The sequence below is a fragment of the Macaca fascicularis genome, chromosome 2 (genome assembly GCF_037993035.2).
Source record: "Macaca fascicularis isolate 582-1 chromosome 2, T2T-MFA8v1.1".
In the NCBI taxonomy this organism is placed as follows: domain Eukaryota; kingdom Metazoa; phylum Chordata; class Mammalia; order Primates; family Cercopithecidae; genus Macaca; species Macaca fascicularis.
This window is the reverse complement of record NC_088376.1, coordinates 121,503,143-121,520,611: the sequence shown is the minus strand read 5'-3', so window position 1 is coordinate 121,520,611 and position 17,469 is coordinate 121,503,143. Positions and strand designations below refer to the sequence as shown.

General features: G+C 45.8%; 1 protein-coding gene across 14 annotated transcripts in view; it reads right to left on the bottom strand.

The window, feature by feature from the left end:
* Nucleotides 1-1,195: 1,195 nt before the first annotated feature.
* PXK (PX domain containing serine/threonine kinase like) overlaps nt 1,196-17,469 on the bottom strand; it is a 96,326-nt gene continuing 80,052 nt past the window's right edge. For 3 of the 14 annotated variants that reach the window (XM_074032594.1, XM_005547484.4, XM_074032592.1), the window contains one exon: nt 1,196-2,467. In XM_074032594.1, the coding sequence (XP_073888695.1) occupies nt 2,259-2,467 (209 nt within the window). In that variant the 3' untranslated portion in view covers nt 1,196-2,258. Of the gene's footprint in view, nt 2,468-3,726; nt 3,761-6,665; nt 6,699-14,942; nt 15,006-17,469 lie in introns of all 14 variants that reach the window. The other 11 variants (XM_074032595.1, XM_065540850.1, XM_045385979.2 and 8 more) reach the window with 8 other exon arrangements.

Sequence of the window (17,469 nt, the reverse complement as noted above, 5' to 3'; positions counted from 1 at the left end):
GAGGCCAAGGCGGGCGGATCATGAGGTCAGGAGATCGAGACCATCCTAACATGGTGAAACCCCATCTTTACTAAAGCCAGGCATGGTGGCACGTGCCTGTAGTCCCAGCTGTTGGGGAGGCTGAGGCAGGAGAATTGCTTGAACCCGGGAGGCGGAGTTTGCAGTGAGCGGAGATGGCGCCACTGCACTCCAGCCTGGGCAACAGAGCAAGACTCTGTCTCAAAAAAAAAAAAAAAAAAAAAAAGAATTGGCTGGGTGTGGTGGTGGCTCACACGTGTAATCCTAGCACTTTGGGAGGCCAAGGTGGGTGGATCCCTTGAGTGTAGGAGTTCAAGACCAGCCTGGGGAACATGGCGAAACCCCATCTCTACAAAGATAGAAAAAAAGTCAATGTGGGTAGAAAACTTGAAATTCTATTAAGAAATTAGTGCCACCCGGCACAGTAGCGCATGCCTATAATCCCAGCACTTTGGGAGGCTGAGGCAGGGATTGCTTGAGCCCAGGAGTTTGAGACCAGGCTGGGGCAACATTGTGAAAACACTGCCTACAAAAAAACCAAAAAAACAGGTATCTGGTGGTGTGCCTATAGGACGGGCGCTGGAGCCTTGCAGTGACCTGTGATTGGGTCACTGCACTCCAGCCTGGGTGAAAGAGCAAAGCCCTGTCTTAAAAATAACAACAAAAGAAATTAGTGCCATGTGAAAAATAAGCTGATACTGTACAAGAATTACCTGTTTGTATTCATATATCTGAACTATCCAAAATAGTCAGCAAAACTGACTTCAGAAGGACTCAGGCCTCAAGCCTTCATCAGGTCATCACCTAGGTTGCATCACACTTGAAACAGGAACTTCTCCACTGACTCTCTAAATGCCTAATTCTAATAGCATTCTTTTTAAAATTATGGCAAAGTTTATGTCAGATGTTTTTCCCATTGCCAAAGATCAGATATTCTGTCAAATACTGCCCTCTTCAGAAGCTGAGATGGAAAAGATGGGTTTAAATTAGTTACAGAAGCATATAGGTGGTACCTAATTTAAGTAGCAAGACAGGATTTTTAGTTCTTAGAGGAAAAGTGAGACACAAAAGAATAGAGACAGGATAGGCAGGAAGGAAACCTCAGACTGTGAATCTATTCTTAACAACAGATGCTACAAAAAGTTATCATTTGAAATATCAAGCTACAGACAACACGTTTTCTTGACATCATTTTAATAAAAAATACAGCTGACATTTATCACAGATTACATGAAACTATACACAATGACATTCTCTCTGCATAGTAACCAACACTGATGTGTGTACTTGAATTTTTAAATGGATTATTTATAATCCTTTAAAGTGCAATTGAAAGGTTTAAGCAAATCAGGATAAAGGATCTAATAAATGAGTAACATTAAAAAGATGCTATATTGATATATTTAAATAAATCTTTCAAACATCTTAATTGATTTTTATAGATGCCAAATTTACTTCTGTTGTAACAATTACCTGCCCCCCTCAAACCCCAAACTTAATTGCTGAGAATTAAGAAGATCCTCTAATAGGCCATAGCTTTTTCTGATGCTAATATTTTTGTCTGTTTCAATACATTCTAACTAAAAAGAACTATGGGTCTAGAGTAGTTGCTTTAGCAGCCCTGAGTTCTATAACCACAATGGTATTACTGTTAGAACTTAAGAGAATGTTGTGAATGTTCCCCATTCTATTTGAGGGGAAAACGAAGAACTCAGTTGCTTTCTGATTCAGCAAAGTAACTATGCTTTGGGCTATAGTGTTAATGTCTAAGATAAAAGTAGCAAAAGTTGGAGTTATCTAAGAATCAGAAAATGCTTTAGAGAAATGAACTGTAAGAGGAATGTTTCTAGGAGCTGTCTGATGGGGTAGAAGGGCTTGCAACACAAAGGCCATTTACTGCTGTGATTGAATATTATCATTGTTTTTCTGTCTATTTCCTTTAGTTGGTGAAAATATTTCAATATGCTGCTGCCCCTGAAGCATGCCCATTAGAGGATAAACAAGACTCCTTTACAGGGTTAATAAAGGAGCAAAATCTTAAGGGAGCAATGCCAGCCTAACTTTATTCTGCTTAAAGAATTATTTCCCTCTTGAAAAGCTTCTTACATGAGCATCTGCAAAATAGTACTGTTTGTGGCTGTACTGGCTCAGCAATTATCTTCCCAGGAAGAGGGTAGTTTGGGGGTAGGGGTGAGTAGGAATAAAAAACAACTTTTCCCTCCAAGTGTAAACAGGAAGCTTCAGCCGATCTTCGGAGCACTGTGATCACAGGTTTTGGCTTTCCTCAAAGTTCCTTTTTGGAAATTCTGGATAGAGCTGAGCAAGGCCCCTCGGCTCACGCCATTCACAGCCTGAGACGAGAGCTGGGCAGGTGCCTCGGTGCTCGCAGGAGGCAAGGGAGCTGCTGGTGGTGGTGGAGGTGGAGGAGGTGGAGGTAATGCAGATATCCCTGTGTAGGAAGAAGGGGCAATCAGCATTCACCTCCGCAGCTGCCCTGCACACATGCTACTGCTCAGTCCTGAGCACAACGGACTGGTGAGAGTCCACATGTTTTCCTCAGAGGGACCAAGATACCTAGTACTGTATGAGTTCTTAAAATACTAAACAAAGCTAGAAGCATCAAAGGGGAATTAAAAGTTGCCATTTTTTTCAAACAATAGTCATGTTAAAGGCTGTTGGAACAAATAATTACAGATTACATGAAACCATATATGGTGACATGCTCTGCACAGATGAGGCTCTGACCCCATTTGCAAATATTAGTAATAGTCCCCACAGAAGAGTTCCATCTATCAGTTACTTTAGCCAGGTCCCAGGAAGCTCTGTCTACTTCTGAGCTAGCAATTAAAGATAGACATCTGCATGATGGAGTTGGCCTTCCTGAATGTCAGTTACTCATAAGGCATGAACAGTTCTTTCGTTGCTCCAACACACACAATATTTGAAGGATGTGATTTTATGTAAAATGACAAACCAAGCATTCTCAGCAAGGAATCAGTGCCTCCTGGGTTATTCATTTCCCAGAGGAGTCTGTCTCAATAATTTCCTGATAGGTTGCATTAAAGAAATATAAAATGCTAATAACTGTTAGCAATGCAAAGCAGGGGGCAGAGGGGTCTCTCTGCCATGGTATTCTTACAGAGAAATATTTCTCAAGTACTGTTCTCTCCATTGTGGCCCAACCAAGGAACAGGACAGAACTGCACTAAATGTGTCTTTGACGAAGCATCGGGAGAAACTAGAATGTTGTGTTGTACCGCAGTGGGCAAGGAGAAGGAAACTGGGCAGGTGTCTAAAACTTCCTTCCCTCAGCTTCCAGGCCCATGGACATTTGCAACTCGAATTTTATGTTTTGGAATCAATGAATGGTTCTCTCAGGACAGAATAAACACGGAGTACAGAAAAAGCCTTGCCTTAAAGAATGTTCCTGTGTCACAGTTAGTTGCCTTGTCTCCTGTGACCTTGCAGCTCTCTGAGACTCTGCCTGTTAGATGTTGTCTCTGTCCCTCCCAGGGCTACCCCAGGGAGACATTCTGCCAGGTGGTTTCCCCTACACTGCTACTGAGTTGTGATAACAGGTAAAGCTACCCTACTTAAGTTTGTATGGATGAGTGGCTCAGAATCACCAATACAATACTCAAGTAAGTACATCCTTTTCACCAAGTGTAACAGGTATCGGTTAAAGTCTTACAATAGAAAATCACTTACCTTTCTTTACATCTTTTACTCAAACCTAAGGCAGCTGAAATTAAAGAACCACACAAACACACACGCTCATGCTCTGCAATCTTGGAATGCTCAAATATAGCAATACAAATAAAGATTAAATACAGACAAATGACCAACATGTTCATTGGTTCTACACAATAACAACTGATGAATGAAATTCTGTTATGTTTTATGCTAAGGTGGATTGTGGGAAAATGTTCCTGGCTTTATGTCAGAGGGTTACAGAGATAAAAATGACTTTAAACCTGAAGTAAATGCTGAAGTGGGAAAGTGGAGAATAAGCGTGTGTGATAAGCATTCCTCTGAAGAGGACTTCTGGAGAGCAACCAGTGAAATACCAGAAGGAGGGGAGACCTCTGCTGAAGGTTTTTGGAACTGAGTCTCTTGACTGCAACACCAAGTGGGCCCGAAGGAGTGAGCTCTGCCCACCTGGGGGTGAGTAGGTACCAATGCCCTTCCCCAGCACCCTCCCACCCAATGGCCAGAAAAGGGCAGTGGAATCTGGACTTGATATTCAGGGCCACGTAGTGTAACAGAAGGAGCTCCAGGATTTCTGCCTCCCAGGTTTGTGCTTTGACTCCCTGCAGAAGAATCACTGTGCAGTTAAGGACGGGCTCTCGCCTGCGGCAGTACTTGGGAGTTCTACTAAAGGCCCAGCACTGGCCATCTAGAGACTGATTAGCCCTCCAGGCAAGGATTCTGGGAGGCTGGAGATGGGCATCAGGGCTGGGCTCAGGGGTAGGGGCTACCATCTTGGCACAGAACAAAACTGCTTGGCCTCACAGAGAACCAACCCTTGGTTTTCGCCTCATTACCAAGCCCTCAAAATTAGAAGTGCAAATGCACCACCACAGAGTTTGGGAGTTGGAGGTGGGGTTCAGTACATGGATTTTCCACTGTCCAAGTGAAGGCTGAAACTGTTGTCACTTTAAATGAGTCTCTTTGAAAATGTAGTTGGTGTCAATAAATACACTGTCCTAAGGGCTCCAGGGTAACCTGTGCCTGTAAAGCAGATGGAACGAAAGGACAGGCAGCAGGATCTCCCTGATGTGGCCTCAGCAGGCTGGAGCAGTCCAGTGGGGCTTGATGTCCCAGCACATCATCCGCTTTTCCCCACTGGGCCTGCAACAACTATGGTGGCTCTTATGTACAACCAGGGCAAGGAAGGCCAGAACCCAGCTTGCCAGTTTGGAACACTCTGGAGGGGAGAGGAGGTCTAGAGGTCAGAAGGTGGAAACTGGAGGAGGCAGGAACATAGACCTGGGACTCGGTCTCACTCAGTCTGCCCCATTGATTGTTTTTGGCTTTTCCTTTTGGCCCTTTCCGTGGTCCACAAGCTTCCTGAAAGGTCCATTGGGGCTTGACTTACAACACATGGCTAACAATGGAGGGAAGAGGGGGCAGGGCAACGAGGGCCAAATGAAAGTTGACCATTTGGCCTGTGACAAACCTGGGAACAACTGCCTGCTGCCTGTGCCGTCTCCATCCCTAAAATGTGAAAAAGTCCCTCCTGCCAAGAGACCTCCAATACCCTTATCTCCAGGCCACATACAAGAGCAGACCGATTCCATGTTAGACTGATGATACCTGAATTCGCACCCAGGATGGGGGATGCTGCAAATGGCTTACCTTCAGTTATGACCAAGTCAGTCCCGATTTCTCCCATCTCACTTTCTCTTAGACAAAATCCCTGAGAGCCAACTGCTTACTCCACCCACCCCCAAATCCTCTCCACCAAACCACATGGGAACCTGGCAATCCAGCAGAGGCCCTGGCAGAGGGCAGAGAATGCTGCAGGGAGAGCGTAGGTCAGATCTAGGGAGGAATGCCAGGCTAGAAACACCCTCAACAGCCTTGTGGACAGGATGTCTGAGGGTTCCCCCCTTGACTCCTTTTCTTTTTTTTTGAGATGTAGTAGCGCTCTGTCACCCAGGCTGGAGTGCAGTGGCACGATCTTGGCTCACTGCAAGCTCCACCTCCCGGGTTAAAGCGATTCTCTGCCTCAGCCCCCCGAGTAGCTGGGATTGCAGGCATGTGCCACCATGCCCAGCTAATTTTTGTATTTTTAGTACAGACGGGGTTTCACCAGGTTGGCCAGGCTGGTCTTGAACTCCTGACCTTGTGATCCACCTGCCTCAGCCTCCCAAAGTGCTGGGATTACAGGCATGAGCCACTGCGCCCGGCTCCCCTCCCCACTGACTCTTAGGCCCATGTTAGCAGCCAGCAGTGGGTAATCTACAGGTCTCTCTAATTCCACGCTCCTCTGTGGTCACATACAAGAGGGGAGGCCAAGTGGCCATGAGACCACACTAGGGTAACACCAGACTTACCAGCCACTCTCGGGAGAGAACCGAAGCAGGCAGCCCCCAGCTCTCAGGAGAACCACCTTCTCCTTTGGCCTCAGGCAGGTGAGGAGGCTGTACTCTTGTCACAGCTCGAGAATTATAAAGGATGCTTACAAAAGAACTGTTTTTCCCTACCTCAGTTATAAAAGCCAGTAAGTTGTCTCCCTGTAACCAAGAACTCAACTGCCTAACCCTCTTTCCTCTTCATCAGAGTAACTAGGGAACCAACATTTTTGCAGCAACAGGACTTTTGAGAGTTATGGTTTCCAAAATTAAAATATACCAAAATGCCATGCAGTTGATTTGCAGGTTTTAGAGCTGTATTTTAAAACTGAAATCAGAGTGAAAATGAAGATTTTGAAAGTCATGATGAAAATGAAATGAATATAGATGAAGTCACTGGGTGCTTTTTTAAAGATGCTGTATTTCATTTAAATATTCAGATAAGGAAATAGTCTCAAATCTGCTTTCCCACTTGTTAATCACTTCAAAAATCGAGACACTTTGGGTCCTATATCACACACAGAAACAGAGCATCTTTAAAGTTAGAGAAATCAGCATAGTTTACTTTACCGAAAATTCACGTTCAAAATGGTGCATGCTCTACTGAAAACAGCAAAGAGAGAAAGAGAAAGAGGGGACACAAGTCATTATTCAGATTTTAGTGTCATTTAATCAAATAGTAACAGACAGTAAAATATTAGTCTGAGTCACAAGCTGATTATTCTCACTGTGAAACTAGGATATACTCAAATTAACCACAAAAGGCACTGGTTTGTAAACACAATTGTGAGGCTTTTAAAACATGGCAAACGTATTTATAGAATAACCAATGAGTTGCTTTTTGAGCCACCTAATGAGTTGCTTTCTTCTTCATGTTCTTTGTCCTCTCAGCCAGTTAGATACTATTTTTATTTATTTACAAGCACGATGCTCACTTCAGAAGAGCCATGAAGGTTTTAACTCTGAAGAGCAGAATGGATATGAGGAATGTACTTAGTTCTATTATTAAACAAGGACGGTTGATCAAGAGGGGGGAAAAATGAAAACCCACCACTTTTTTCCAAGCAAGTCTTCTAGAGTCTACAATAGATTTGTCTCTTTAAAGTTGGGAGGAGTGTGAGCAGGCCTAAGGCCAGAGATCCTGGGCAGGCATCGTCAAGGTGGGAGCACTGGGCCCCTCCCTGAGGCCCTGTGAGCCCCTCCCTAGAGGCTGGATTGGGCAGTGAAACTTACTTAAGGCTATAAAGCCGTTTTAAAAAGGAAAGCAAGGCAAATGTTTTTCTTGTCTTCTTTTAAACTGACTAGATCCCCAGCTAAATGTGAAGGATCATGCTTTGGTAAATCTCAGAGTTCCTAATGAACCAACTCTGCCCCACAGCTTTCTCCTGGAAAGGGGTTGGGAAACTGGGAAAAGAGGCCCTCCAGCCTTCTCAGTCCCATTGTCCCCCAAGGCTAGCCAGAGAAACTAGAATCCCTCTTTCTCCAAGGTGGGTCGTAGAAACAGAAACCCTTTTCCCCAAAGCCCGCTATCATACCTAAAAATATTACTCTCCCTCCACCTTTCTGTGTAAAAACTGTTCATAAAGAAATCACTTGATCAGGCCAGGCGCGGTGGCTCAAGCCTGTAATCCCAGCACTTTGGGAGGCCGAGACGGGCGGATCACGAGGTCAGGAGATCGAGACCATCCTGGCTAACACAGTGAAACCCCGTCTCTACTAAAAAAATACAAAAAACTAGCCGGGCGAGGTGGCGGGCGCCTGTAGTCCCAGCTACTCGGGAGGCTGAGGCAGGAGAATGGCATGAACCCGGGAGGCGGAGCTTGCAGTGAGCTGAGATCCGGCCACTGCACTCCAGCCTGGGTGACAGAGCAAGACTCCGTCTCAAAAAAAAAAAAAAAAAAAGAAATCACTTGGCTGGGCATGGTGGCTCACGCCGGTAATCCCAGCACTTTGGGAGGCCAAGGTGGGCGGATCACCTGAGGCCAGAAGTTCGAGACCAGCCTGGCCAACGTGGCGAAACTCTGTATCTACTAAAAATACAAAAAAGTAGCCGGGCGTGGTGATGGATGCCTGTAGTCCCAGCTACCTGGGAGGCTGAGGCAGGAGAATTACTTGAACCCGGGAGGCAGAGACTGCAGTGAGCCGAGATCGCGCCATTGCACTCCAGCCTGGGCAACAAGAGCGAAACTCCACATCAAAAAAGAAAAGAAATCGCCTGACCTACCTTGTCTGACTATAGGTCATAAGACCCCCATTCCAGAGAGGGTCCTGCCCACACCCAGAAGGAAGGAATGCTGCTCAGACAGGCTGAGAACAATCTAGATAGACAGCCTTGCTGGGTTTCCCCACTCAGCCTATTAGCATTAGATCATAGCCTTTTCCTCCAATCATATTTCCACACAGCTGTCCATACTTTGTTGAACCTAAACATAAAAATGGACAATTTTCCCTGTACCTTTGGGTCTTCATTCTGAAGGCTCCTGTGTATACACATTAAATAATAAACTCGTATGCCTTTTCTCTTATTAATCTGTTTTGCGAGTTGAATTTTAAGCAAACCTTCGGAGGGCTCCCACACCTCTTTCTCTGCAGATTTGAAACTTCCCTCTCTCTCCACTCATTCTTGCAAACTGGGTTTTCTACAAACTGCCAGCTCTCTCACCTCAAAATTATTGCTTAAAATATAAACTACAAGTAAGAACAGCTAGAATTATCCGATTGCAGGACATTCTTTTTTTTTTTTTTTAAAAAAAAAAGCAGGCACACAATTGCTGGAAAGGGCTCATAAGAGTAAGACCCCTTCACTTAGAAACCAAGATTAAGACCACCTTTAGCTGCCAGTTTATACCCGATAGTGCTTTACTGCTTATAAAGCCTCGCCATGTATGCCACCTATCTAATAAAGAGCGAGACTTCTTTTAAAAGACAGCCTCAAGAAATTATTTGTCCAAGGTCATAGTGGGAATGTGGCAGAGCTAGGTAGGACTCAAGCTCTGGTTTACTGACTCAACATTCAGGGTTCTTTTCACGCCAGCCGAACACAGTATTTAAGAGTACGGGCCTTGCAGTGCACCCTCAGAAAGCAGGCACTCAGTATATCAATGGGGTAAATGAACAACGACAGAACAAGTTACACTCCTGGCTCTAGCACCCGCCTAACTTGTGTGACCTTGGTCAAAGTCTCTTAACCCTACTAGAGCATCAGTTTCTTCAACTGTAAAATGGAGCTAAGCTGGAGTCCACTCACACTGGAAAAGAAGGTATTCACGATGATTAACTGAAACAAATGACTATAAAGCAACAGTGCCTGGCACAAAATAAGTGTTCCAAATATATTAGATATAATTATTTTAAATAACAATGTAGGGTCCTCTGCTTACTTAGCTTTCCCAAAATACTCTTTTACAAACCCATTTTTTTAGAAAAAGGGCCGTGATCCCACCATTATGGGAGGCCAAGGCAGGCAGATCACTTGAGCCCCAAAGCTCAAGACCAGCCTGGGCAACATGGCAAAACCCGTCTCTACAAAAAAGACAAAAATCAGCCAAGGGTGGCGGCGCATGCCTGTAGTTCCACTCGGGAGGCTGAGGTGGGAGGTTAAGGCTACAGTGAGCCGTGATTGCACCACTGCACTCCAGCCAAGGTGACAGAGAGAGACCTTGTCTCAAAAAAACAGATAGCAAGGCAATAGGCCTGTCTGCTACCAAAGGAGGGTGGGAGGGAATCTTTGCGTGTGTGTAAATTGGGTCCTTTACAACCTATCAGTTCTCTGAATAGAGGATAAACACTAGTTGGTGGTATTACCATGAAATAAACCAGGATAAAGAATTGTAAAGTCCTGGAAAGAGGGACCTTCCTGAGGCAGAAAACAACCTTTTGCAGAAAAGACAGTGCTAGGAATGTTATTACTGGAAAAACAGGGGTCTCAGCAAAAGAGTCTTAGAGAATCCCACCCCACCCAATGCAACTGCCAGCAGACTTAGAGAAAGGATATTTCTCCCATCAACTTGGTAAGGATCTCAAGAAGGAGCCCCCAGAGAAGAAGCTGCAGTAAGAAAAGGGAGGGGCCCCAGCCCTTACACAATTGCTGGAAAGGGCTCATAAGAGTAAGACTCCTTCACTTAGAAACTGAGATTAAGACCACCTTTAGCTGCCATAAATGTGCTTACAACTGATGCTTTAGGGAAGAAAGGCACTGCTGCTGAATTCAACTTACCTAAGCTGATCTATTGCTGAGCAAACTGCCAAAGGCCAGAGTCCACAGTGGATTTAGGATTTAGAGTGTGCTTGATTAGAAAGAACTGTGAGGCCAGGTGCTGTGGCTCACATCTATAATCCCAGCAATTTGGAAGGCTGAGGTGAGAGAAGCACTTGTGCCCAGGAGTTTGAGACCAGCCTGGGCAACATGGTGAGACCCCTGTCTCTACAAAAAATTTAAAAATTAGCTTGATGTGGTGGTGCACGCCTATAGTCCCAGTCTCTCAGAAGGCTGAGGCAGGAGGATCACTTGAGCCCAGAAGAAGGCCGACCTCCAGTTCTGCAAGGAAGAACAGTCTAAGCAGGGGCTGGCCAGCCAAAAGTTGCAATCCTGGCTGGGCACAATGGCTCAAGCCTGTAATCGCAGCACTCTGGAGGCCGAGGCAGGTGGATCACTTTGAGGTCAGGAGTTCAAGACCAGCTGGGCCAATATAGTGAAACCCCATCTCTACCAAAAATACAAAAAAATTAGCCAGACGTGGTGGTGAGTGCCTATAATCCCAGCTACTCGGGAGACTGAGGCATAAAAATCGCTTGAACCCAGGAGGTGGAAGTTGCAGTGAGCCAAGATCGCACGACTGCATTCCAGCCTGGGCAACAGACCAAGACTCTGTCTCAAAAACAAAAATGGTGTAATCCCTAGGCGCAGAGTCCTGCTGTCACTCCGCAGAGGCCTTGAAGGCAGAGCAAGCCTATGTAAATCAAAGATTTGCCAAGCATCTCCTACACATGCCCCATACCCTAGAAGAAGGAAAGTTGTACAGAGAGGCCAAGCAGAATCTGAACAAACAGGCCTTGCTGGGGTTATATCATACCCTTTTTGTCCAATCACACTGAGATGGAACTGGGACCACCCCCAACTTTTAGGGACCTGTAAACCTCAAGGCATGGAAATAAGGGAAAATCCAAATGTTCCTTTAAGAAAAATTTCAGGCATCCAACTAGCCCTAGAGGTAATTAAGTGACTTGGTAAACAAGAAGGTAATAAGTGGCTGAAGAACAATAGCCAAAGAAGTTAAAGCTCCAGAGAAGTTCCCTTGCCCTATAGAAACTAAAGATAAGATCTTAACATATGTCCCTGAGTTGTCTTTCAAAGGCTCAGGCCCCCACTGAAGACCCTCACCACAAAGATCCCAGATTAGGAGGAAAAGAAGACTAAACTGTACCCATTATGGATCCCACTGTCCTTTGTTCTAAGTTTCTTCCTGAGAGGCTTGGAGAAAGTCACTCCCCCTAGCAAGTTAGCATTTTTCTACTGACCCCAAAATTCTTAGATCTTCTGCAACTAAGATCAACTGCAAGTTAGATCTCTGAATCTACCTGTGAGCACCCCCTACCCCCAAGATGTCCCGCCCTTTTAAACTTAAACCAATGTGCAACCTCCGTGTACTGATTTGTAATTTTGCCTGTAGCTTCTGTTTTCCTGAAATTTACCCCACTGTTAAAAATCCTTGCCTGTAAGCCACCTGGAAGGTCAGATTTTTGAGCATTTCACTGCCTGGTCCCCCTTGCATAGCACTTTGCAATAAATGCCTTCCTTTCTATCACTGAAACAGCCTTGGTGTGGGGATCTGGTTTTATTGCACTGGGTGAACGGACCCAAATTGCGTTCTATAACAACATTTCTATATGGTTGTCAATCATGCCTATCTGATGACATCTCCATAAAAGGCCCAAGAGAGCAGGGTTTGGAGAGCTTCCAGATAGCTGAACATGCGGAGGTTCCTGAAGGGTGATGTGCCCAGGGAAGGCATGGAAGCTCCTTCCCCCACACTTCGCCCTATGCATCTTTTCATCTGTATCCTTTGTAACATCTTTTTTTTTTTTGAGATGGAGTCTCGCTCTGTCGCCCAGGCTGGAGTGCAGTGGCCGGATCTCAGCTCACTGCAAGCTCCGCCTCCCGGGTTCACACCATTCTCCTGCCTCAGCCTCCGGAGTAGCTGGGACTACAGGCGCCCGCCACCTCGCCCGGCTAGTTTTTTGTATTTTTTTAGTAGAGACTGGGTTTCACCGTGTTAGCCAGGATGGTCTCGATCTCCTGACCTTGTGATCCACCCGTCTCGGCCTCCCAAAGTGCTGGGATTACAGGCTTGAGCCACCACGCCCGGCCGTAACATCCTTTATAATAAACCAGTAAACATGCTTCCCTGCATTCTGTGAGCTGCTCCAGCAAATTAACAGAAACTAAAGAGGGGGCTGTGGGAACTCCTACTTGAAGCTGGTTGGTCAAAAGTTCTGGAGTCCCATCCTTGCAAATAGTGTCAGAAAGAGCAGGTCGTTTTGGGGACTGAGCCTCAACCTGTGGAGTCTGACGCTATCTCCAGGTAGATACCCAGCTGGTATCCACAGCAAAACTGATTGCTTAATTGGTGGTGGACAGAACCACTCCCCCATGCCCTGACATTTGGTCACAGAAGTCTGTCTGTGTTGATTATTATTGTGTTGAGTGACAGAATAAGAAAAAACACTTTTGAGTGTGAGTTTTTTCCTAAACAGTGTCTACTGTTTTGGAGCTTCTGAGAGGCACTGGAAATGTGACTCCACAAGAGCTAGGGCCTTGTCTAGCCATTTCTGTAACCCAGGGCCAAGCACAGTCCTTAGCAAACCATAGGTTCTCAGTAAATGCACCTTGACTACATCTTGAATGAATAAACTCCCTTGGGTTGAAATGCTTAGGGCCTGAAATGCTAGGTTGCCAGGCAAATGCTCAATATTAGTTACCATTTTCATGAGATGCATTACAGGAAATGCCCAGCAGAGGTCAGATTGCAGGCTGAGTCAGTTTCATCAACAAAACATTAAGGAGATAAAGGAGGAGCCAATATTTGCTGGGAACCTCTCATCTCTGCCAGGCACTCTCACTCTGCCAGGCATTGTGCTGGGGCCTCACATGTGTTTTCCTTCTAAATCCTCAAGACTCCCCTTCAGGCTGGGTGCTATCAAATTCACAGGAATGCCCCTCCCACTCACCTCCAAGTTTTCCCAACATTGACTCTAATTACACAAGATTCCTTTTTCTCTTATTCTAAAAGTTACCTTATCTCATGCAGACTTGCTACTGTATGAGACAGCGCCCATTTAAACACAGATAAATTAGAGAATTCCCCCCAAAAGTCCAAATAGATTGTAAATTCCCAAAGGCATTTAGAGATAAGAACCAACTGTCAACTGAGCAGGGGCAGATCTAACCACACAGAGAAGGGCTGTGAACCCTGAAACAGGTGCCTCAAGCGCCTTGCTTGTTAAAGGAGGATTTATGGATTCTCATTATTAATTTTCTCCAATTTTCTTAATATGCCCAAGTGGTGTTAAATTAACATTCTATCTTCTAGGAAATGGCTCAATATAGTCTGGGCAGTAGATCACCACACATTTCTAATGGGACTAAACAGTTTATCTCCACAAAAGATAAAAAAGGCCTATTTTCTGTCTTGATCAACATTTGGGGGCTTTCTTGGGAAATCTGACAAAGTAAGATAAGGACAAGAATATCCTTCCATGGACCAGGAACTCTGCTACCCAAAACAGGCCCTGGCCCTAGAACATTTCAGCAGTAAGGCACCAGTAACCACCCTCAGCCAGAAGTAAGTCATTCACACTAGTCCCCTTGTGTTTGCTTGCTCTCATTTTCTTAGGAGGGTCAGTTAGAAGCATTTGAGTGGAGTTGAGGAATGCTCTTGGCAGCTCCTGGGTGCTGTGTTAGGTATTAACAATGAATATAGGATCAACTCATATACCAATCCCCTGCCAGTGACTCTCCCTTCACACAGCTGTAGGAACCCTTCCAAGCACAGCCAGCAAGCTCTGAGTGGCAGAAGCAGCTCCTCGCACATCTAAAACAACTGGTTCATTTAAGAAGCAAAAGGAGACACTGGCGTCCCAACTGTTTTTACTGGGCTTGCAAAAGACTAGGAGAGACATCTTGGCTCAAAAATAAAAGAAAGGTATCATAGGGCTACTCCACAAAATCAGGGATTATTTTTATAAGCAGTCTCCAAGATAAATTCCTTTTACATTTTTCAATCAAAACTTGTATCTAATTTACAAAGGAGAAACAAAGGCTAATAACAGAAAAATATTCAGATAATTAAATACATTACAGAGCAAAACAGAGTCAAATCATTGCCATAAAATCAGAAACACAGTGACTCTTTCACTCCTCCACGTAGGCATCTTACCAGTTGTGCTCTGTGACAAAACTGACCCTACGGACGGGCTCCCTGAGGAGAGAGGCCTGGCAGGACGGGACCCCTGGGCCACAGTGTGTTTGTGGTGTTCAGCTGAGCACGTACCAAGACAGGCTCCAATCTGAGGAGCTCTGTATGAAACTTTTCAGCAAAGACAGCAAGCTGGAGCCAGGGGGTGGCCAGTGGCCCTGAAACTGGTCCATTCCCTGTGAAAACTGAGCTTGGAAATCTAGCCCCTCAGCTCTCCCAAATGACACTGCTTATTTGCACTCCCACTGATCTCTATTGAGAAAGCTGCTGCTATCTAACCCCTGAAATTGTTGGGCCAAGGCAGGAAGAGGCAAAGCCTGCTCCTCCTGTTGGCAGACAGGAAGGTGGCATGTCACTTTACTCCATCACTAACCTGATGTAGAGGGTGGAGTTGGCGATGACGGGGACGTGAGAGGTGAGCTGGCCCCAGATCCTGCTAAGATAAAACACAGAGAAACCCTCATGGGGACCAACGAAAGACATTTGGAATTTGGCCCAGGCTGGGACCCACTGCTGTCTGAGAATCTATACTTGGCTTAGTGTGTGAGCCTTGTGAAACAAGATGATGAGGGACAAAAAAACTCAAGAGACTGGACCCAATGACAGGCTTTTACTCTGGTGCAAGGTCCACCTCCTTCCCCAAGCTACTAAAAGCTCCTTGCCTCCCACTGCTCCCCAAAGCCTGCCTGGTTTGAAACTTTGTACAATCAACAGCTTATGCAATTGGCTGCAATATCTCTTCCTGACCCAATCTCCACTCCTAGGTAATGACAAATGACAGAGGCCACAAGTGGTACAGGGGACAGAGAGGTGCAGAGCAGCCTGCTGGGGGCTTCCAAAGGAAGGGAGAGCTCCCTACAGCATCTACCCAGTAACATATTCTGCAGAACTTCCATTTTATCAGCAAGAAGAGTCAACTAGATAGGGTCTATTCAGTTCATGGATTTCACAGGCCTTTTCTTATCTAGAATCAGTAAATACCCTTCTTCACATTAAAACAATGTGCAAAATCCCACCTGTTGCATGCTTTTTCTGGATCTAGTAACCTTATTATATTGTAAATATTCCCAAGTTCTCAGTATCTCCCTATTACTTGGTGATCCTGAGAAAATACCTTCCTGAGCTGACATGAAGTGGCCCAATGAGCAGATGTTCCTACATAAGCCTTTCTGTGGACACAGAAAGCCCCCTCCCACACATAGAGATCCTATGGAGAGGTTAACCAAATCTCCCTAGTCAGGTGCTTTCTGAGCTGATGGGCACACACACCCAAAGGGAGGGCTGTCATCACATGCCTGAGAAGCAACCAGAGCTGGTGTGGTTAAGGCCCCAGCCATCACTTCACTCACTACCCACAGGACATGTTGGTGCCTCATGGACACTGGCCATCATGAGAAATGTCCTGATCAAATCACACCTCCCTCCAGCTTAATACTTTTCTACTTGCAATATTCCCTCAGTTCCCTCTAAAATATGAGGGTGTTTCACTGAAAAAGGGGGTAAAACTCAATGCATGCTGTCTTTATACTGTTTGTAGTGCTAATGAACTTTAATGGGGAGAAGCTTGACTGCCTGATTCCAGTAGGGTTTGGGAATTATCTGTATATATCCATCAACTGCTACTTCATTTTCCTAAACTCCTGAGGGCACTGGGGTATCCTGAAGTCCTTGAGTCCCACCTGGCTGCACGTGACACAGCTTTGCAGGCAGGCAGGGTCTTAGAAGGTAGAGAGCACACTGTCAGGCTTTCTCTGCTCTATAAAAAATTAGCCACTGGACAGAATGACTGCTGTTTGGAGTCATGAGTCTCAGCATAGTAATGACCATGACTGGTCCGTGACCCTCCCATCAACCATGGAGAAAATAGGCTTCCAATTCTGAAATTACCCGCCAGCCACAACAGCATTCACCCCCGAGGAGCCTGCACTGGTCCTCTTTGGGACCTCCCCTCCTTCCTCTCCTTTGCAGCTCTCCCTGAGCCCTTCTCCAGTCTGGACTCTGCAGTGGTGTCAATGTGACTCTCACTCTCCTTCTGGAGTCTATGGACTTTCTCTATTCAGGGCTCCCAATCTCCAGCTCTGGCCGCGCAACTTGCATTCTCCAGCTGTGGCTCATCCAGCCCTCAGGGCTGCAGCCTAATCATCTTGTACACTTTTCTCCTCACGCCCCAGGCAGACATTCTCCTCCCTGACTTCACTGAGAAGACTGAGGCATGACCTGTGAATACCCCCAATTTCCTCCCTTCTACTTTCCTCCCTGTCCCCACCAAATCCTACTGCTAGGAAGAGATGCATGGGTTTCCTCAAAGCTGACACGAGAGCTGGGCTTTGGATGCTAACCCTTGGCTTTCTACCCCCCTGGCACCCCTGCCAGTCACCGTCTCTTTTGCATCTTCAAATTCCCCCTCTCTGCTCTGTCCTTCCTCTGCCTAAAATATAAGCAGGTTTTCCCCAACCCAAAAATCTCCCCTTCCCATGGCCCTCCAGGGCTAAGCCAAAACTGCTTGGTCACTAGGGTGAAACCCTCCCTTCTCTATGTGGGCTCTACTTTACAGATTCATAAATTAGAAAAACTGGAAGGCCCCCAGGGATCATTCAATCTGGCTCTGATTTCCAAAGATGGGACATTATGGCCCAAAGCCAGCAGAGCTGGGTGAGGGACAGCTGGGAGTGGCAGCAAGGACGGCCAACTCAGGATGGTGCTCTTTGTACCATCTCGGTTTCTTGCCATCCCCACACACCGTCGAGTCCTTTCCTTAATTCACACAGGAAGGCACATCCTCCCATCACATGGGGTCCAGAGCAGCAGGCAGGATTTAAGGTCATTTCTGTTCATGCAGGCTCTACTAAAAAACAGGAGGCCTTACATTTTAAGTCAGGTCTGTTTTCCTCCCATGGCTA